Source organism: Melanerpes formicivorus, unplaced genomic scaffold (assembly GCF_026170545.1).
Source record: "Melanerpes formicivorus ecotype bairdi unplaced genomic scaffold, bMelFor1.0.p_v2 SCAF_7, whole genome shotgun sequence".
NCBI classification, from domain to species: Eukaryota; Metazoa; Chordata; class Aves; order Piciformes; family Picidae; genus Melanerpes; species Melanerpes formicivorus.
In genome coordinates this window covers 9,191,547-9,214,885 of record NW_027142359.1, presented here as the reverse complement: position 1 = coordinate 9,214,885, position 23,339 = coordinate 9,191,547, and the positions used below count along the sequence as shown (strand labels likewise).

Below are 23,339 nucleotides of genomic sequence, written 5' to 3'. Positions count from 1 at the left end.
TCTTACCAGGTGTAGTCGTGGCTGGCTCAACCCCTTTAAAAGAGGAAAAGACAGAGAAAGTGCAAATTAAACTTTCAAGGAATTAAATACAATCATATGGCAAAAATATAAAAAGCAACATTCTTTCCTCCCAAGTATCAGCTGAGCTTTCCCCAGGCATTCACACATTTTTAAGTAGTTGCACATAGCCACAAGTAGACCCTCAAAATATCAAGTATATATTATGTGGACTGGCACTGTCCACATGACAAATCACTTTTTCTTGAGCCAGAAGTCTGTGCTGTGCAGCCTGAGGGATGGCAACAGCAAGAAGGTGGCTCTGGTGGTTGCCAGCTCAGCAATGCCATGGTCCCAAGTTCACCATTACCTTTAGCAGTGCCTGGAGGTGAGAGTGATGTGGAGCGTGCAGGTGGGGTTGGCGTAAGGGATGGAGAGCTGTTGTTTGCCATAGTTTCATCTCCTGCTGCACAGTGGGGAAAAGTTACCAGGTGAGCAATGCATGAAGGTGAGAAGCTCATTGCAAACAGAAAGGCTGCCAGCTGCTCTCTGAGTTATACTTCCCCTCCAGCACTGGCAAAATGTACACATTTTCCACTGCTTTCTAGTTCCTGCACAAGATGTGCAATGCAGCTGCTTGGATTTATTGCAAGAGCATGGCTTGTATTCAGGTCTGCAAGACCACCAATGCCAAATTCCCATCAATTCATCTGGAGTGCCTCCATGGCAAAGAGATTCAATCATCCTTTAGCAAGATGTGTGGGATGCACTGATTTCAGATGTTCAAAAACACTATGCCAATGGGTGACTTAATGTACACTTGCACAAAGCCCAGATTCATTTGTTTCACATTGTTGACCACAGAAAGGATCCTCATCCCACAGCCAGCAGATACTGTTGTGGTGCTCAAGGAGCTCTGCATAAATGGCAAGAAACTCACAGATCACAGAATCAACCAGGTTGGAAAAGACTTCAAAGATCATCAAGTCCAACCTATTACATCATATCTAACACCTCATGACTAACTAAACCATGGCTTCAAGTGCCATGTCCAATCCCTTTTTGAACACCTCTAGGGATGGTGACTCTACCACCTCCCTGGGCAGCACATTCCAATGGCCAATCACTCTTTCTGAGAAGAACTTTCTCCTCACCTTGAGCCTAAACCTCCCCTGGCACAATTTGAGACTGTGTGCTCTTGTTCTGGTGCTAGTTGCCTGGGAGAAGAAACCAACCCCCACCTGGCTGCTCTCTACGACTACCTGAAGGGAGGTGGTAAAGACTTCCAGTTTCTCCTGTTTGTTACCCATACTGCATGCATTGGTGTACATGCACTTCAGCTGGGCTGCTGATTTCTCATCTAACTCTAGTTTATGTCCCTCTCTCTGCTCTCCAGAGAGACTGGTTTCATCACCCACCTCCTTCAAAACTAGTTTAAAGCCCTCACAATGAGCCCTGCCAACTCTAGTGCTAGAGCCCTCTTGCCCTTTCTGGATAGATTCATCCCACCTAGGTCCAGCAGGTCAGGTGTGGTAAAAGTTGCCCCTTGATTAAAGAACCCAAAATCCCACTGCTGGCACCATCCTTTGAGCCTCAAGGTGTCTCTCACTAACACAACCTGCTCTCCTTTCAACAAGGAACAAACCCTCTTGCTCACATGTTTCTTGCTGTAACTGTCAAAAAACTTTCAAGCTCAGGTTTGGCTCTCCCTCTCTTTTTTTTTTTTTGTTTCTTTGTTTTTTTTTTTTTTCCTCTCTCCTGGTTGTTATCCACTATGTTTCTTTCCTGGATGTTTTATTTAGCATGTTTTCTTTCATGTGGGTTGTCTTTTTGTTCCAGATAGTGTATCACAGTTTATAATTTTTCTGTTACATCAGCATCCCTACATGTTACTTCACAACTGAAGCTCTATTCTTTGGAAAGTAAGGTCCTTTAAAGTAAAAATCTGGATTCATGTGAAAAACTGCCCTAGTTATGAAGAGCACAAGTTATGTTGTCCTCTCCATTTGCTTTCATCAAAACCATGTCTCTCATCTCTGACAGAGAAGCTCAGCATAGACAGATCTCACCAGCCTCTGCCTCGTAAGGTTAAGGCAGAGGCTTAAATATAGCTTGAGGCTTAGTGCTCACAGATGGTGACAGATGCTAAATATTACACACAGTCACAGAACTCGAGGTTGGAAGGGACCTCAAGACCACCTGGTCCAATTGCCCTGCTCAAACCAGTGCCAACTACAGCAGATTATTTCTTAAGTAATTTGGAAAATAGTAGTGCTAGATAGCTCTTTCACCTTTCCCCTCCTCCCCCCGCCTCCAAAAAAAAAAAAAAAAAAAAAAAAAAAAAAAAAAAAAAAAGTACTGGCATTTTAATAGAATTTCACTGCATTTTTTTGTCCTTCTAAGCATTTTAAAGGTCTCCTGCTCTGCTATGATTTATTACAGCAATGGAATAGGATGCAATTGAAAAGATTTCTGTAGGTGGCACCAGAACACCAAAAAATCCTCTCAAAGAGCAAAGCAGATACTTTTCCCCATATAACCTTACTGAGACATACTAAGCCAGCTGAGGGGGAAATAAAGAAGGATCCCAGCACACCAGACTGTGTTACTCCAGTATTAATAGGCCTATTTTTACAATTATTTTTTTCCTCCAAAAATATTGCAAAACTAAGCATGTCTCAGCTAACCGTGGGCTAACAAAATGAACCCCAAAGTCAAAACTGCCTACTCATGTTTATATTCTAAAACAAAACTCTGGAACCTTCAAGGACTTTATAAAGATGTCCAACCCACACCCACAAAAAGCCAAAACAAAAAAAAAAAAACAACAAACCATGCTGTGCAGTATGAAAGCCTGACAACTACCATATCAAGTAAGTTGGTCTGGGTTTAAGTATTCCAAATTTTGTCTCAAATTTCAAACTGCATCCAGCCATAAGATGTTTTAAGCACAATATGGACAGGATAGGTTCAGAAACCCCCGAGTGGATGAATTTAAAGTAACAAAAAGTTTCTGCTTCTGGCAGAACTTCTCTAAGCTTCCCTTCCCCTTCTTTTGATTTGGCCATCGGCTGGTTCCTAGTGACTTACTCAAAAGATCTGCAACCTATCAGTGATGGCTGTGGCCTTAGTCAAGTGTCCTGAAAAAGATACAGCCACTACACCCCATGGGCAGATAGGAGCTTGGCTAACCACTTTTGTTCTCTTTTTAATTTGGCTGTCAGCTAGCAGAGTGAAGCTGCTGCTTGAAAGAAGAGCTGCAGATGGAAGGACAGGCTGTCAACAAAATTCACCTAAAATGGATAAGTTGACCAGCCTTGCTCCTGAAAGCTCAAAGATATACAGATCCTGGGAATGAGACATAGGACTAGTGTATCTTGAAGAAACCTTTCCACATCCAACAACAAAAGTGAGTGGGGAAACTGTGAAAGATGCCAGGCCACAACAAAGAAAAAACAAAACAAAGCCAAACAAAACAAGACAAAGCCAAATAAAACAAAACAACCAAAGCCAAACACTTCAAACCCCAAGGAGAGCAGGAGTCCCATGTGGAACTACAGGAGCTACTGTGTGTACTGCATCAGGGACTCTGTACTCACTGCAGTGAACTGTGGTTGCACTCACTTACTGTTCACTGCTTTTCTGTCATGAAAGACAGAATAAAGTGAAAATGCTTTCTACTTGGCAGGACCAAACAACTTAACAGAAGACAACTCAAACCTAAAATATATTAAAACACACCAAGAAAGTCCAGGGTCTGAGCTTCCTGTGCAGAAGGAAGTGCCAGTACACATTTCCTGTGCACATGCATTAATAAAGGAAACTCCAGCTGGAAAGATGGAGCTACTGTTGAATCTGCATTAAGAGCCTAAAAACATTATTATGTTTATATGGGCAAAACTAGATTAACTGGTGTCAGGGAGCATGCCTCATAACTCCATTATCTGCTGCTTAATTTGCACAGTGAGTAAAATGGATCCATGTTTGTGTTTCCTGCTGGTCTGGGTAGGGGCTTGCACTTGCCAGTACCTCTGACCATAGGAGTGCTGCAGTATCACATTCCTTGATACACACAGTGTGGAGAAATGTGGAAAGGGGGATACCTTCCTGCCAATAAGGTATTTGGTTTATCTACTATGACACCTACCATACCAGATGGCTCTTCAGATCCAACTGCACTCCACATGTCTTTGCCAGACCTGGGGAAGGGGCAGAGGAAGTATCCCTTCCTCTGAGCCTCATGTCTGCAAAACTCTTTGCAGCCAGGTTTCTTCTGCCAGGAAAACTGCGTAGTGATTTTGCAAAGCTGCTGCCCTCTTCCTTGGGTATCTCCATGCTTCGACATATTGGACAGACCTCAGCATCTCCCACTAAGCAACACTTTGCAAAAGCATCTAGTACAGGTCCCTCTTTTTACAGCTGAACAGCACTGCTTTAGCAGGGTCAGGGATATTCACATCTGCACAGAAAGCAACAGGATGTGGTCTACTTGTTCAGATGGAGTAAAGCTCTTTGAGGGGGTCTTATAGCAAACAGCATGGAGATTAGTCAGCTCTACTGCAAGCCAAAAAAAGAACAGTTCCTGGTGGGAGGTGAAGGGTGAGTAAGGCAAGGAGCCTTACAAAATGCTGCCAGCCACCCTTCTTTGATTTATTTTTAAACTTGGAGTGGGATAGGATGTAATTCACATGTACTTTAAGCCTTCCCTGTGCTGCCAGAACCAGCTAAAAGGATCTTAAAGTAAATGAGCATCATGACCAGAGATCTTACTGCTTCTTTTTGCTGCAAACATGAAATAAAGGGAACCATTGCTACTTTATAAATAAATCTGGGCAGAACTGTGACTAGGCTAGCAAACACTTAAACATCTGGGTAATCCTATGCCACAGAGGACCCCTCAAATTTTATAGGTAGGATCATGTGTGTTGAAGTGTTTTTATAATCACAGACTTCAGAATTACATTTTATTCTTTATCACTAACTCTGGGGAATGAGAAAAATGAAAACCCTTCCCAGTCTCTGGACAAACTGTTCCTTTTTGAAAATTGAGTAGAAAAATCCCATATAAAGTTCACATTAAAATTACATGAAATTTTGCATGCTCCAAGCCAAAGAGCAAATGACACATTTAACATGCAGAAACTTCTACAGCCACAAAACCACTTCAAAGTAATCCATAAAATAATAGGTAAAAAGATTCATAGCCCTACAGTCATCATAGGAATGATATACATTTACTGTGGCTGAGAATTAAAACTAAATAAATATTAGAATTTCCTTTCCCATAGTAGCATTCACAATATTTACTTTCATCAGAAATTAGGGATAAAAACCTGAAATTGCAAATTTTGGTTTAACAGCTATTCTAAAATGTCTTGGTTGAGAAATGCTAATTCTTTCCTTCTGTTGTCAAGATGTAACTTTCATTCTGACTCTTCAAAATTATAATTAAAATAGTTTCCATTTGAATGTCTCAAAATGTTTCCTTTTATACAAGCTCATTAATAATTGCCCCCCATAGCGACTCCTTAAAACACTGCAATCATTGTCTAAGAGTCTGATCCTGTCATTCTTTCCTACCATCTTTGATCTTTCATTATGATATCTATCTTTGGAGCCAAAGCCTTTTTCATTACTGGTGCTCTAGACCTGACCTGAGCTGCAGTGTGGAAGCTTGCAGTCTTCCTGCAAACCACACTTCAGGAGTAAGTGCAGGCCTAAACTTCAGATGAATGTGGTAGGAGGGGGCATACATTTTTAATAACAATTGACCTATTACATTAATGCTTGTTCTTGGTTCCCAACACTGATGACCCACTCCTTGCTGTCCAGATTCCAGAACAGGAGTTGTCTCTATCCTCAGAATCAACTACGAGCATTAAACAACATTTACATTGGAGAAGGAAAAAATTCCACATTAACCAGAAAGAGATGGAATTAAGAAGCATTTATAGCAAATAGATATAAGGAAAACCAAAATGTTGCAGGCCCAGGAAAGAGGAGAAAAGACAAACTTCATACAAACTGCAGTTTACCAACATTCAGCAGCCAAAACAAACCCAGCATAACCTCTGCTAACTTACAGAGTCTGTCTTAAGGAAAAGATAGGAAATGCACAATAAATCAACTGAAATACTATTTTTTTGTCTTGACTACCCTGAATTGAAATGAAATATTTCTGACCATTTAAACAAAATGTCCAAAAAAAATTTTCTATATTTCCAAACTAAATGTAAGAGTTGGTGTGTTTGTTTGTTTCAGAGAAAACTAAAAACACAGAGAAAACCAGAAATTTTCCTCATGAAATATTAATTTCATGGGAAAAACCCCATTTGTCACCAATGATACATAGAATTTCTCACAAGCATCGATCCGAAATAGGATAAAACCTAAAACTAGCAATTCAAATACTGTTTGACAAGAAAAAATAAATATCTAGGAATATTGTGTACTTAGCAGTCAGAAGGAAGGCATTTGTGTTGATTGCCCTGCACTTTAAATGACATTCTTAGTCTTCATAGCAGGACTTTACAACTACAGTAACCCACTTGTACAACTCCAGCTAACAACGCCTTTGCTGCTCTGTGGTTTCTCTCATGCTGTTTACTTCTGTTTTTCTTCTACAGAACCCTACTCAAAAGGAAGAGGGTGCAGCATACTGTGGTTTAGAGCTTAAGTGCTTCCAAATGGTGAAACCGAGTTACCATAGCACCCACATGCTCAAGCAATCAGACCCTATCTTAGCGCTAAACCACAACTTCTCTAGCCCAGTCATGAAATTTCCCTGTTAAAGTTCTTTTCACCAAATTTGCATCTGTAATTATTTTTAGTTGTACAGGCTGATTAATATGAGACAGGGGTGGGTGGCAATCTTTGGGATATAGTCCAGGCTGTTATGTATGTAGGGAGTACTTGTCACCATGTAGCTTGTGAATACCAAACCCTTATGCAACAGTTACTTCAATTGTGAAACTCTGGCTCCTGTCCACAGTTATTAGAAACTCAGAATCACAGAATGGCAGAAACATTCAGGTTGGGAAAGACCCTCAGGATCACCAAGTCCAACCCAGAACCCTACTCTAAAAAGTTCACCCCTAAACCATATCCCCAAGCACCACATCCAAACCACCTTTAAATACATCTGGGGTGGTGACTCAACCACCTCCCTGGGTAGCACATTCCAAGGCTTGACCACTCTTGCTGGGAAAAATGTTTCCTAACATCCAGTCTAAACCTACCCAGTCTATTCCTTTTTGTTCTATCACTAATTACCTGTAGGAAGAGACCAGCACCAGCCTCTCTACAATATCCTTTTAGGTAGTTGTAGAGAGCAATGACATCTCCCCTCAGCCTCCTCTTTTCCAAACTAACTGTCCCCAGCTCCTTCAGTTGCTCTTCATCAGATTTATTCTCCTATATTGGACTGGCATCTTTGTGCTACATACAAAAGAAAAACTGTTGATGTTTGCTTTGCTTTTGTATATTTTTCAGTATCTGTTCATGTATAAAGTCAAGAGCCATGCTAAACTTGCCTGTTGTCAAAAGGCCTGTCCATAACTTAGATACAATTTTTCTAGTCCTGTTGTACCTTCCTTGATCTTCCTTTCCTACATGTGCAGAAAGAAGCACTTGCTCCATATTGCTCTGCTTAATGATCCTGACAGGCTGGTTCTGAATTTGCTGAATGCATATTGTTTATGACAAACATAAGGAGCAAAGAGCATGCAGATACTACATTGTCCATTCACTTCCCACTCCCATGTTTTTGCAATTGCTGATTCTATTAGTCCTGAGGAGTTATTGAGCACAGCTGAAGGCAGCTCAATTCTTATGAATGTTGACCAGAAAAGAAGGCTGCAGCCAAGAACTGATTGACTGACTATTGGTGAGAATGAGGTAGGGGTAAACTTCAACTCAGAATATCACATCAGACCATGGTTTATTTGAATATCTGACTTACTTCTCTATGTTATTCTGAGTTCCTTCAAGTTGAAAGCATTATCTGGTATTGGAGATCACTTCCTGACTGCACATCACTTTCCACATAATTTTACCAGCAATAGAAAATGGGTCCTTTGCCCCGAAAAGCAGAAACAACTTGGTAACATTTCTCTACCTTTAATTAGAACAAATGTCAAAACATAAACAGTTTAGTACTGTATGAATAGTGGCATTTTAGCTGCTGATAATATAAAGCCTGATGAAATCAGGCATTTTCTGTGTTTGGTAGAGATCTGTTAGCATGAAATCCTTGGATCAAAGGCTCTGTACTTACAGGGAGCATCACATTGTGGGGGGACTCCAATGGATGATTTTCAGAAAGATGCAGGTAGTGATTTTTTCAAAAGAAATTAACATTTCTTTTTTAAAAAAATATTTTTTTCTATGAGCTTCTTCTCTGACCTTTTGCTATGTTAAAGACCCAGAGAAAAATAACTAACTGTCCTGGGGAAGATGAGGAAGGAGTGCAAATAACAGGGATAAATAGTTGATGCTCAGGTGCTCTGAATATTTATGTCTCTGACACCACCCTGAATTTGCAAACACTTAGCTTTCCTACACAAAAGGGGAAAAAATAAAAACAAAACCTTAAATGAATGTTTTATTCCAAGGCATTAAATTAAATTAAAAGGAAGTAACTTCAAGGTGAAGTTACTTCCTCTTAATTTAATTTTATTCATAAATATAGAAATATCAGTGTTCCTCCATCCCAACCATAACTGCTTGGTGCAACATTCTATGGATGGTGTATAAAACAACTTATAGATTTGTAGAATTGTTAGGGTTGGAAGGGATCTCAAGGGTCATCTAGTTCCAAGCCTCCTGCCATGGAAAGGTTTCAGTCAGACAAGACTGAGAAAAGGAAAGAAACATTTTCAATGTTACAAAGGGAATATTAAGATTCAAAACCAAACAAACCACAAAATTTGAGGCAAGCATTCACAAATGTTTAGAAAAAGTATCTACAAATAACAATTTAGTGCTCTGTAAATTCACAAATCTACCCTTTTACTATCACAAATGGCTAGTCCCTAAAAAATCATTCCTTCATTTTTTATGTGTTGCAGATTATTTTTAAGGATGGGGGGGCGGGGGGAAGAAAGGATACATAAATGTATCACAGGAGTACCATGGCTTCACTTTGGCCGAGTGAGGGCAGACCAAGCAAGGAAGAGTGGTAGTAATGAGTCCCTATTCCAGCGAGATCAGATTGTGAACTGCAGAGCAGAAACCCACCAGAGAGCTACCAAGGTGTAGTGAGGTATTCCTGGGTGCTGTTCTGACACTGATAGCACCTGGCTATTGAGACTCTAAAGCAAGAGGGGCTGGGGACAGAAAAAAAAAACCAGAGCCCCACATCTCTCCAAAGCTGCATTCACAGAACAGTACCGAGATAGGTTAAATTCACAGGAGCAACTACACTGTTCCCACAGGACAGCTCATCCCCTCACCAAGATGAAACTCTCAGTAATTCAGTATTGCTGAAAACCCCACATATTTCATCTGGTGCCTCAAATACCAAAACTCTCACAATTGCAGGAGATGCCAAGTGGATGACAGGAGAGGTGATCTGAGGACTGCAGTGACATTTGCTGCTACTAAAACAGAATTACAGAGCCCAAGGCTGTTACAGAGCCCAAGGCTGATGGGAGTCAGCTGATGTCTTTTATGAGAACAGGTCCTGTGGTTCAGATGAGCACACTGGAGTCAGAGTGAGGGTCTGACTTTATCTGCTCACAAGAATGACTTGACTGTTTAATTGACTTCTCTGGTGATTGTGCAGTTCAGGCTTAAAGAAAACTAGCTGCTCTGTTACACAGCAGAGTAAATGCATCTGTCATTGCTCAGTACCTCCAGTGCACAATCCTGGGTTTTACTGTACTCAGTTACTTACTCTGCCTGCACAACCCCAGCCTTTGAAAGATCCTTAACTACAGCAGGAAGGCACAAACCAGAATAAAGGCATGGCACAAAAATTTCATTGTGCAGCGATCTGTCATTTGTAGTTCTACAGGTTCTTGCTCCAAGCTTAACAGGACCCTCAGCAGTCTCTGTGCTCCAAGAGCCAGAGTCCCAGCCTCACATCTCCAAGCAGCAATGCTCTAAACTATCCTGCTAGTCTCAGTCATCTCCGATGACCCAAATTTCTTCCAGCATGAAGAGAAGATCCTAACCAGCACTGGCTGATAGACATCTAGCTTCTGTTTCTTAAAAGGATAGAGAGTACAGAGAGGGGGGAAAAAATCATCCAGCTCAGAGGAAAACTGTTCCTGTACCAACTCTGCCTGCTGGGCAGCTTCCTCGCTCCCAGGCCTGGCAGCTGCAGCCAGCAAACTCTTTGTTTCAAGGGAGAGTGATTTTACTTGGTTACTATCCTGACTGTTTTTTCCCTCCAGAAATTCAGGACAGAAATGATCAGAACTAAATATCATTTATCAAATAAGCTACTGACAAATGTGTTTCAGGGTTTTTTTCCCACAAAATATTGTGACAAACAGTATTCACTGATTAACAGCTAAATCAACTGTATAGTTGTTAGGGTGCAACTTAAAACACAGCAAAATACACACATAAAATGTTGATAGGAAACCTCATAGAAGGGTCAGACTCTACCACTATTGTTCATGGCAAAATTATTTGAAAAGTAAATCATTCGAAAAGTAAATCATTCAGTGAAGTACATAAATAGCTTTTAGGAAAACTGCCTGTTAAAAATTATTTGTGTGTATGTCCTATATAAGAAAACATAGAATCATTCATTTGTAATCAAATTATATTTGATATAACATGAAATTCATCTTGTACTTAGCCAGTGTGAGTAATATTGCGACTGTCATAGACCAGGTCCTACCAAGGGATTCCAGATTTTACTACTGGGTGAGTGGCAGGTCGCACCCTCCATCTCTGTGCCTCTGTAACATTCCATGCAAGGTGGACATGCTGGAACATGTCCAGAGAAGGGCCATGAGGATGATCAGAGGGCTGGAGGTCCTCTCCTGTGAGGACAGGCTGAGAGAGTTGGGGTTGTTCAGTTTGGAGAAGAGAAGGCCCCAAGGAGACCTTATGGAGGCCTTCCAGCATCTGAAGGGATCCTACAAGAAAGCTGGAGAGGGACTTTTTAGGGTGTCAGATAGTGTTTGGACTAGGGGGAGTGGATCCAAGCTAAAGGAGGGCAGATTTAGACTAGATGTTAAGAAGAAGCTCCTCACCATAATGGTGGTGAGACAGTGGAACAGGTTGCCCAGGGAGGTGGTAGAAGCCCCATCCCTGGAGGTTTTTAAGGCCAGGCTGAATGTGGCTCTGAGCAACCTGATCTAGTGGAAACTGTCCCTGCCCATGGCAGGGGGATTGGAATTAAATGATCCTTGAGGTCCTTTCCAACCCTGACAATTCTATGATTCTGTGACATAATGTCACTATCTTACTAAACCACCATATTGCAATTAAAAAGTCATTAAAAATGATAACGTTTACAGATTAACTATCTGAAAGTGCGATTCAAACAAACAAACAAACAAAAACAACAGAAAAAAACCATCCAAAACAATTCTCACATCCATCACATTGTATAAACAGGAACAGTCATAGGGCTGCAGCGAGACAAACTACCACCTGAGCTCCCCAGCAAAAGCTTCTCACTATCTCAAAATCTGGATAGCAAAACCTGAGCACTGCCCTCTTAGGGAAGCTGACACAGTAGGAACCTGTACTTCCTGCCATGCCAGAAGCAGTGATGAACTGATTTCAGAAGAGATCTGAGCTTGCACAGCTGCTGAATTAAATACAAATTTGAGTGAAAGTGCTTTCTCAATCTGCTTCCCTCCTTTATTTTGCTTTTGATAATGAAATCATCCATTTTGATGCCCACATCTGGGCAGTTGTCTGCATTTTAAATATGTCCTTTTTCTCCCTTTCTCTGCTATTTTCATTATAACAAATGCAAGACATGAGCCCCGTATCTCTTTAACTTACAATCTATCTGATAATCATAAGCAAAAAATAAAAAAGGAGAATTATCAAAAAATGGAGAAAAGTGTTCATCTGATTTTGCTTTCAAGGCTGTGCTGACCATTCTCTCTCCACAGGGATTGTGGTGCCTCACAGTCTGCTAAACAACCTGCAAAAGCTATCATTCAGGCTCCTCAGGTTTTGAAGACTAATTTCAGTCCTGATTTAAATAATTCAAGGCAAAAGAAACATAAACAATCTGTATTCCCATCTTTTTTGTGTAGCAAGTAGTTTTCATTAGCATTTCACAAACATTTTCATTTTTTATAATTTTAATTTTATTGTTATTTTAAAATATTAAGTGAGAATGAGGGGGGGCAGGAATAAAAAAGTAAAATCAAAGATAGTAGGCAGGAACTTATATAGGAAAATAAATTTATGGACCTTCCAAAGTATAGGGACCCAGAGAAAGCCCTCAGGCTAAAGCAAAGAGAACATCAAATTTCATGCTCCAAATAGTTTTACACTCTTGATATAGGCACAGCAATGCACAGGTCAGGAAATTCAGCAGACCTGTAAACACTCCTGATGTCTAGTAATATGAAAGATGTTTATTAGTATCATTACACATCTTATGACAATAGCAAGAACAACTCCCACTTGGAAAGCAGGAGGTCAGAAACCTGATTTGATCTGTAGAACCAGTATCAGTTTGTATACACATAGAGCAGCTTGGAAGTAGCATCTGTAATGTCTTCTGTGAGGACAGATGGAAAAGCTGAAGCAGAAAGACACACTACATGCAAACATGGGTAAGGTTTTATTCTTTCAAAGTCTATACTTGAACAGCACTTTCTTGAAATGCTGATTAATTTATGATCACATGACCTGGTAAAATAATCAGCTTGTTCCTTTTAAACGAAGGGAATATAACAGATTTTTTTTTCAGCTGTGTAGATTAAGGCACTTGGAGATACTATTTAGCACCTATACAGCATTTCACACATATGCTGCACAAATATGAACAAACAAAAACACACAAAAAGTTCTGGCAGCACTCCTGCACACAAAATCATCATTGACTTTAGTAGGAATTAAGTTCACAGCTGTAATTAAGATGATGTTCTAAATCAGAACTGCTACAGAGTCCAGCATTTAAGCATGTAACAGATCTCTAATATCACTCCAGCAACAAACGCAAGTAGGAAGTGAGGACTAACAGTGTTTAATTCAGCATCAACACTACTGCTTGGAGAAGGCACCTGTGCCTTTTTTCTGCCTGCCACTTGGTACTCACAGACCAGCTCCTGTGAGAAATCATCCGGCTTTCCAAGGATGGCTCTGCACCAGCATACCTGCTGTTGGGAGTACTTGGATAAACTGAACTATGACCAAAATCTTGCACAATCTACAGCACTGATAGCCAAACTCTGTCAGTGTGACTGGTTTTGTAACATTTGATACTGTAAACCAAAAATTTCAAGGCAGTTTCATTTGTATTGAAATTATGAAAGATCATTGATAATGGTGCCTGGCATTAGCAAAGCAATTAAGGTCACCATAGCTGAAGACTCAAATAGCATAGGACCATAGGATGTTAGCAGTTGGAAGGGGCCATTGGAGTCCACAAAGTCCAACCCCCCTGCCAGAGCAGGACCATAGAATCTAGCACAGGTCACACATCCAGATGCATCCAGATGGGTCTTGAAAATCTCCAGAGAAGGAGACTCCACAACCTCTCTGGGGAGCCTGTTCCACTGCTCTGGGACCTTCACTGTGAAGAAACTCCCCCTCATGTTGAGGTGGAACCTCCTGTGCTGTAGTTGATATCCATTGCCCCTTGTCCTATCACAGGGTGCAAGTGAGCAGAGCCTGTCCCCTCCCTCTTGACCCCCAGTCCTCAGATATTTATAAACATTTATTAAATCCCCTCTCAGTCTTCTCTTCTCCAGACTAAACAGCCCCAGTGCTCTCAGCCTGTCCTCATAGGGCAGTGCTCCAGTCCCTCAATCATCCTGGTAGCCCTCCATTGGACTCTCTTGACTAGATGCCTGTCCCTCTTGAACTGGGGAGCCCAAAACTGGATCCAATATTCCAGATGAGGTCTCCAGGGCAGAGTAGAGGGGGAGGAGAGCCTCCCTCAATCTGCTGGACACAGTCCTCTTAGTGCAACCCAGGATCCCATTGGCCTTCTTGCATTTCAGTTAGGGTTTTCAAGATTACCTAGACATTATTAAAAAGTACAATTCTACCTTCTGGATTCCCACTTCTCTGAACAAGATTATTTTGTAGGAAATTCCTCTGCTCTGCCCATTACCACATCTGCTGCAAAATCAATTGACTGTGCATTGTTAACACAATGTGATGTCTTTTTTTACTTTTGGGAATAAATTATGTTCTTTGTATAGATTTATACAACCACAACCTAAATAAATTGAAGACAGGCCAACAGTATCTGCAACAATGACAGTGTAAAGCAATCTGGAACATTGCAGTGAAAAATAAGGCTAGAAGCCACCAGCTTTCTTTAGGTAGATAGGGCCAAAGGAAGCAGCCTGATGTAGTTGGGGATGTCCCTGCTTACCGCAGGTGGGGTGGACCTCCAGAGATCACTTCCAATCCAGTGCATCCTATGATTCTACAAAAAGCTGTCAATTCATTTTGGCAAATGGCTGGGACAGATAGCTGTCCCCAAGGAACATGATTCTCTGATGAAGGAAAATGGAACTTCTACAATAGCATTCTTCAAAGATTGTAACAAATGTCACTAAAGTCTCCAACATCCTCTACACCCAGGTGACGTCTCCCCTGCTCACTCCCCCATCATGGGTGAGTGGGAAATTGACTGTAGCTGAGGAGCTGGCCCTGCTCCTCGGTGAGTGGCTCACGGCTGAGCGGGATCCCACCGCACTTGGTATTGTGGGGAACTTCTCAAATTAGCCCAATTACAGCCTATTTTAACATGGCTTTCTTCCTGTGAACAATGGCCTACATTACATGAGGAATGTGGGCCTCTTGCCAGAGCATCTGCTTTCCAGCTAGGAGTGCAGGTGCTTTTACTTGTGCAAAGGTACAAAATGCTAAAATGGCTTAATCACCAAGCATATTTTGTCTTTCAGTTTTAAGTTATTGGCAGTTGCTAATGAAAGTCATCTTCTACCTCATCAACGTTAATGAGCTTTGGCACTATGCTACCAAATGTGGTTGTAAAAATCCTGCTTCTGCAGCTAGTTTTGTTACTGCTTGTTCAGGGGCCTCTCTGTCTTGCTTTCCTGTGCCCTGTAGTCACATCCTTTTTGGCTATGAGTCATTACAGTTAATCAGCCATATGGTCAAGCTCCCATTTCAGTAAAAATCAACTTCAGTTTAGATTTGAGTGGCTTAACCAGAGAAGGGTTCCCATTGTCTTGTTAAGTTTCTGCCTTTGGACCTTAAGGGACAAAACTGAGAGGTCAATGTTGTGTTTATCTATTAGTTCGAAGTCTCACTCTTCATGTGCTGGTTTGAGAGAGATATAGAGATACCACGCAAACTAAGTAAGACTGCAATCCACCATCTCACTTGAAATGTGCAGAAGAATTGTTTGAACAATTGAAAGTAACAAATCTGTTGTTAAATGTGTTTGGTCTCTAATAATAACTTTGTCCAACAAAATGTTTCCATGTGTTCCTTCCCTGCCTCTCTGCATTAATGCTGATACTACAACTTATGATGCAGTGCTGCAGCACTAATGGGCTAAGAGGCAGGGCTGGTGTTAGATGCCCCATTGCAGGGCTCCTCCATTGCTTTCTGCTGGGAAGCCTAAAATTGCAAAAGCCATATGTGATTGGCTACCTTTTATTAGCTGCCTCCCACCAGTGGTTAGAAGTTTTCTCTCTGATTCTCTACTGCTTCTGAATCAGTTTCAGCAGCCTATGTCTAAACTGCAACGGTCTTATGTTCAAGGGGATGATCCCTTCTTGCATGGCTCTGTTACCTTAACGTGCTTCTGCTTATGTTGTGTTCTAGGAAACTGTTCTGTGACTGAAGATGCCTCCACAGCACAAATATCTCCATCTAAAAGATGTGTCCACCCTCTGTATTCTAAACATGGATCTCTTCTTACACCACAGTTTCACTGTGAACACACAGAGGATTCAGAACTGCCACCTAGGTTGCCTATTTTGGGATGCCTTAACAGTTTGCTCTCTCTGACAACTTGATCAGAAATTCTGAGACTCATAGGTGACAAGATCAAAAAGACTGGTTCAGCCTTCTACAGAGGAAATAATTTAGATCTGCTTGCCCAGAAAGCCTGTGACATGTGACCATGGCACTATACTTATCTCCTTACTCTTGATCAGATTTCACTGGGGGGAACTTTGACTTTAGGTAAACTAGCAAGCTTAATGAAAATGTATGGTCCCTTTCAGATGATAAGACTCATTTCAGAGGAATTTCCAAAGTAGACCTGGGTAGCCCAGTTTAACAGTCTATTGCTAAAGACAAGTGGATAAATAAATATGTACCATTATTCCTACCAAATACAAGAATAAAAAGAAAATGTCTATTTCCACCTAGTCTATAACTTCATCTGAAATGTGTTCCAGAAATAGAACACAGCTGATTTTTTTTTTTTTTAATAACTTAAGGCTCCATTTTTAACATGTGATGAAAAAGGATATGAACAAACACAGAAATTAACAGCAGTGATTATAGATCTCCAAGAAGAGTGCCATTACCTATGGATTATGGTCATGCCCTCATGCTCACCTGCAAAACTAATGTGGCAGACAAGTAGCTAGAGCTGTTACCACCAGGAAGAGGGTGAGTTGCATCAGCAGAAAATCTGGAGCACAAGGCACACTTTTCACTGTACATGGTATAAGGGAAAACAAGCTCAACTCTTTAAGCATTTTGATGTCTTAACAGGGTCTGGAACTAATGGGCTTCTTTCAGTTTCCCAGTAAATGGTAGCCTGCAAGAATTATATGGTGTCACAGGATGTGGGTGCGTTAATTTTATCTTCATTTTGCAGAGCACTGGTCTGTATTCAGCAAACCAGCTCTCAGCTTGCATTGTAAGTAAGCACCTTCCCGTTCCCATGGTGAGGCTGCCTGTCAACCCACAAATGAGTAAACTTCCTCTCTGAGGTAAGGTGAACAGTAGCAATATTAATACTTCAGCCTACATCAATTGAAAACATAGACTTTTGCAAAACTCCCAGAAAGTGTAATTGTCCTAATGATTCATCTTTCATTTTTTGGCATGTTTATTTGACTACAAAAACACTACACAAGCAGCCTCTACAGTGCCACAAGCCTTATCGCAGGATCACAGGATGTTATGGGTTGGAAGGGACCTCCAAAGGTCATCAAGTCCAACCCCCCTGCCATGGTACAACACAGTGTGAGGCTGTTAATATCAGAGAAATAAGGCAGTTCATACTTCACCTTCCATAAGCATTACACTGTACACAGAAAATCCAGTGACTGTCCTGGGTCAAGATGATCTGAATTTCCCAGTACAAAGTAGCTTTTCCTTTAATAGCTCTGCTATTGCTATTTCAAGCATTCTTTAATTACTGAAGGTTCATTGATCTAAAGTCCAAAAATCCACTCTTAAAAAGATGATTACTGTAATACACTGACTACCTTCACTATAGCACTTGATGCTTACAATTGCTTTTCATGTTTATTGTAAGTTCATAAGTCCTTCAAGAAATTTTCAGTGAATCCCACATCATTCACCTCTGAAGTTTACTTCCTCAAGACAACATTCACAAGCTTTATGAGGTGAATTTTAAAAAAAATTAATTAATAGCATTTAATAAATAAATAAATTAAAAGGCAACAGGTCCCATTTCTGTTCTTTCCGGCTGCTGCTCATAGGAGAAAACACCCTGTGCTCTTACACTGCTGTGTCAATACACTTACAGTTTGTAGCCAGCCCTGGTGTCTAACACTGCTTTATACTCACAAGCAGTGAACCTGAATCTCTCCAGGGCCAGCTGCATGAAAACTTTGTAAGAAGGCAGCTTTAGCCTTCTGTTAGATTGCTCATATTAATTTTTAACCACCTAGCAGACCCATCAAGATATTCACAGATTTTCTCATACACTGGAATATTTTCATTTTATTATGGTTTATGTTATTTTCTAAATTGAATTCTTCTTCATTTCAGTCATAATTACTTTGAATTTCATCTACAGCAGTTGATATTACTTTTAGTTAACATCATATTAAATGGATTTTCAGCTTCAGAAGAACACCCTCCGTACCTAAACAAACACTCATAAACAAGCTTTATGTTGGGCTTTTTTTTTTTTCCTCAGGCACACATTTGCACAGGGTTTTTTTTATATACTTTCTTTCAGCTCAGTCTAAAATGCTTTCCTCTAGAGCTAAATTCCAAACAACACTAGTCCTAGAGAACACTAATCCTCATATTCTGCAGAAAGACCACTAAGGATCTCAGAGGAAATTTACTGTGTTTAAATCATACCTCAAAGATAGCATATTTATTTGTAAGACATTATATTTATGTATATTCTCTCAATTTGTAATACAAGGGTGCACAGATTTTTGTAAGACTACCTCCAAATACATAGTTAGAACAGAGGAGATCTTCACAGCAAATCTCTACCAAGACTTCAAACAGTGGTTTGGTAGGAAACTGGATACAACTGTGTGAACTAACTTTGGGGGGTTTTATGCCCATTTTCCAGTCTAACTTGGTGGTATTTGCAGTGAGACTCTATGAATATGTGCCTTGTCCTCACAAAGAAGAATATAAACTCAATTACTGTGCACTTCCAAATCACTGTGAATGAGATGGAGAAGGATTTTTCAGACCAACTTCAACATTGACAGAGGTAAAAAACAAATTATCAAATCTTCATATTGTTACTTGTGCTTTTCTTAAAATGGAAAATATACTCTGTAAAATAGTGTCAGTTACAACACAACATTAAGCTGCCTGTGTTTAAAGTGCAACAAGAGCAGGACAATAACTGGAAAAATCATACACTGTCTATCAGGTTTGGACACAGTATGGCAAAAGGCGTCCATGCGGCTTCAGATTTCACCCTTAACTCAGCAAGAGAAATGGATTAGTTTCTCTATACCAACTGATCTCAAAATGCTTCCCAAAATTACAGTTCCAGATCAAGCATACCAGACACCAAAAGCCAAGCACCTCCATCTGCCATACTCTGGTTGCTGCACGAAGGAAGCCCAAACCTGCAGGAGGGATGTGAGCAGCAACCTGTGCCAGAATGTTCCACCAGACAGTGAGAGGGTGAGGACTGCAAGAGGCAATTCAGAGAATATTACTGCCTGCAGAACAGATTCAGTCAATTCACATCTTGAAGTCTCTTACTAAAGCTGGTGAGGGGTTTGGAGCACAAGCACTATGAGGAGAGGCTGAGGAAGCTGGGGATGCTTAGCCTGGAGAAGAGGAGGCTCAGGGGAGACCTTACTGCTCTCTACAACTACCTGAAGAGAGGTTGTAGACACGTGGGGGCTGATCTCTTCTCCCAGGCAACCAGCACCAGAACAAGAGGACACAGTCTCAAGCTGTGCCAAGGGAGGTTTAGGCTGGATGTTAGGAAGAAATTCTTCATAGAGAGAGTGATTGTCCATTGGAATGGGCTGCCTGGGGAGGTGGTGGAGTCACCATTACTGGAGGTGTTTAGGAGGAGACTTGATGGGGTGCTTGGCGCCGTGGTTTAGCTGATTAGATAGTGTTGGATGATGGGTTGGGCATGATGATCTCGAAGGTCTCTTCCAACCTGGTCTATTCTATTCTATTCTATTCTATTCTATTCTAAAGCAATTCAATTCAAATTTTAAAATAGCCAAACTTGCATCTTAACAGAATTATGAAAATTAAAGAACAACAACAAATTTGCTTATTTCAACAATGTTACCTTGACATGCTGATCGTAAGTGCCACTGAGAGCATGGGTTCCTACCTCGTATTAAAGGTATATTTATTTACAGAAATAAAGAACATTAATTCTGATTAATATTAGTCTGATGACAGTACTAACCTAGTGTAACACACCTTGATGTATACTTGAAATGCCTCTGGGCTTGTAAGCCAAGAAAGTGTCAGGAATTGGGATTTGCAGAAGATGAACAACCCTTACATTTTCAGGGAATCATTTGAATCCCTCCAGATCTGGAGAATTTGTACTGTATCATGTCTAACTTTTTTTTTTCTTTTTTTTTTTTTCTTTTTTTCTCCATAGTAGCTCTGTCCAAGCTGAAAAACTCTAAGTAATCTTTTTGACCTCCTCTGTTTTCCTCACAGCAAGGCTTCACCTATGAAGGTGTGAGCTGGGATCATGCTTGCTAGTTTGATCACTAAATTAATAAATGCATCCAAAGCATTATTAAAAACATGCATCAGTAAGACTGCAAGCATTGTACACTTAAATACACTTAACTATTAAATCAAATTATTTTTAGCAAGAAGACATGAAATAACTGAAACTCAGGAAACACTTTGTATATTATAACAGCAGGCATATAAAAAGCAGGTGTACCATAGAGATAATGAGCAGAGAGACCACACTCAACAGGCTGGACAGATGGGCAGAATCCAACGGCATGAGATTTAACACATCCAAGTGCCAGGTTCTGCACATTGGCCACAACAACCTCATGCAGTGCTACAGGCTGGGGTCAGAGTGGCTGGAGAGCGGCCAGGCAGAGAGGGACCTGGGGGTATTGGTTGATTGTAGGCTGAACATGAGCCTGCAGTGTGCCCAGGCAGCCAAGAGGGCCAATGGCATCCTGGCCTGCATCAGGAACAGTGTGGCCAGCAGGAGCAGGGAGGTCATTCTGCCCCTGTACACTGCACTGGTTAGGCCATACCTTGAGTACTATGTCCAGTTCTGGGCCCCTCAGTTTAGGAAGGATGTTGAGTTGCTGGAGCGAGTCCAGAGAAGGGCAACGAAGTTAGTGAGGGGTTTGGAACACAAGCCCTATGAGAAGAGGCTGAGGGAGCTGGGGTTGCTTAGCCTGGAGAGGAGGAGATCAGGGGTGACCTTATTCCTTATTACTTTCTACAACTACCTTAAGGGAGGTTGTAGACAGGCGGATGTTGGTCTCTTCTCCCAGGCAGCGAGCACCAGAACAAGAGGACACAGTCTCAGGCTGCACCAGGGGAGGTTTAGGCTGGATGTTAGGAAGAAGTTCTACACAGAGAGAGTGACTGCCCATTAGAATGGGCTGCCTGGGGAGGTGGCGGAGTCAGCATCATTAGAGGTGTTCAGGAGGAGACTTGATAGGGTGCTTGGTGCCATAGTTTAGTTGATTAGGTGGGTTGGCTTAGTTGATTAGGTGGGTTGGCTTAGCTGATTAGGTGGGTTGGCTTAGTTGATAGGTTAAACACGATTATCTTGAAGGTCTCTTCCAGTCTGGTCTGGTCTATTCTATTCTATTCTATTCTATTCTATTCTATTCTATTCTATTCTATTCTATTCACAATTGAACTGGCTTCTTCTCCAGCAACTGCATAGTGAAGCTTCTAGATGAAATCAGTGGACAAGAAACCAATACCCAACACTTCAAATACTCAGCGTCACACACTGCCTGTCATTCCCAATGCTCTTCATTATGAGTGAAATCTATCTCAGTATAAGTAGGCGTCCTAGGGATTTGGGCTTGAGTTTGATTTTGAGATAAAAGCTCTGAACCACTCTGTTTGTTTGTTTGTTTCTGAAATTAATTTTATGACAGACCATTTCCCTAATGATTACATTTCCTCTAGGGAGACTCCTTATCTGCCTCTGTGACTGCACCAACCACGTGCCTTCCACTTCTAGTGAAAATGCTCTTACATGCACACAGGCTGAAACAGGACTCACAGATGTGTCACTCTGACCTAAGACATAGATTAGGAGTCTGCATCACCAGCACAGCTGAAATATTTTGATCTGGGGGTTTGATTTCTTTTACAAGGAGAGTAGCTGGCAAGTCTTACAGAAATCTGTCTCAATAAAGTTTATTGTAGTCCTGATCGTGCTAATTCTCATTTGCATTGGCCTGCTCCAATACCACGGTAATTCCAGATCATAAAATCAAATGCAGATGCTAAAGGTACTGACTGCTGCTGCAAAATCACTGGTGCATTATAGTTATTTCCCTACTCTTGATTTACTCTTGCTCATGCTCCAGAACATCTGAAAGGTGCCACCCTTTGATCTTATCCAACTGTCCAAGCAACACTTTTCAACACTTCTATTTATGCTTCAATGTGGTAGCCCTGCCTGGAAACAGAGAGATATCTTCTTTAAACCTGACAGTGATCTTGTAGGAAGAAAGATTAATACTCTCCTGTCTTCCTTCACTAGTCTTTGCTGAATATCAGATGAAGCTCATGTGTCCAGCCTATGCTTGGGTGACAGGTATTTTATGCAGAAGGTTAATCCAGGATTTCTGCAACTGAGGCAATATAAACCTTTGCTTATTTATTTTAAAGACAGGCTATATTTTTCCTTAGGCAAAACTCCCATAAACATAGTTTGAAAGATTCTCCAGGTAAGAACTTTCTGAAGGGACACCATAATCAATTCAGCAGTGCAGTTATAACTATTATTAAGATATGAATAAGATGCCTTCCTGACTGGGAAAAAAGTATATGTTTTTCTTAATGGGATGTTGTTTCTTCCCTTCTGCATTTGTTCTGCACAAATGTTATAGAAAAGAGGCATCCTCAGCAGCTTTTCTGAGCAAGAATTCCTTACCATCCCCTGTAAGAATTGCCTTTAATCTTCATTATAAGTGGAAGAATTACAGTTTTCTATCCACACTTCCTGGAAACTCAACCTAGGCCTCTTTGTCTGCTTTTATCAAAATATCCATCAAAGGTCAGGTAATTTTCCATATTCATCTAGAAACAAAGAAGCTACCTATCCCAATGATTCAATGCAAGAGTGTTAGTGCTTCTCCCTCAAAATGAATCAGATACAACTACTACAAAAATGGACATTATTTCTAGAAGTGTGCTCAGAATTTACAATCTTATCAGATTTCACAGATTCTTCCACTGTGGACCCCCAGCCCAGGTCCTTCCTTGCTTTGGAACTGGTGGCAGGCGACAAGGGACCAAGCAGCAGATCAGTCACTAGTGGCTCTGCACTAGTTCTGGAGGCTATTGGAAAGTATGAGGTCAACACCAAATGCTAGTTTTAAAAGAGGAAAAGAAAAAAAAAGTGTTCTTCATCTTGCAAAAAAAAAAAAATGCTGGAGATAAACCATTAGGCTTTCATTCTCTTTAGGCTAGCATGCAAAACTCTGAGCAGGGCTTCAGTACTTAATACTTATTTACTCCTTGCACAGGAAAAAAAAAATATCCTGATTAATTGGGGGAAAAAATCCCATGCAGTTTGTCTAGCATCAGGA

At 40.9% G+C, this 23,339-nt stretch overlaps 1 protein-coding gene across 5 annotated transcripts in view; it reads right to left on the bottom strand.

Moving 5' to 3' along the window:
- PTPRC (protein tyrosine phosphatase receptor type C) overlaps nucleotides 1-23,339 on the bottom strand; it is a 68,265-nt gene that overhangs the window by 32,539 nt on the left and 12,387 nt on the right. For 3 of the 5 annotated variants that reach the window (XM_068140909.1, XM_068140910.1, XM_068140908.1), the window contains 2 exons: nucleotides 368-463; nucleotides 7-33 (listed from right to left, as the gene is read on the bottom strand). In XM_068140909.1, coding sequence (XP_067997010.1) covers nucleotides 7-33; nucleotides 368-463 — 123 coding nt within the window. The remainder of the gene's footprint in view (nucleotides 1-6; nucleotides 34-367; nucleotides 464-23,339) is intronic. The other 2 variants (XM_068140911.1, XM_068140912.1) reach the window with 1 other exon arrangement.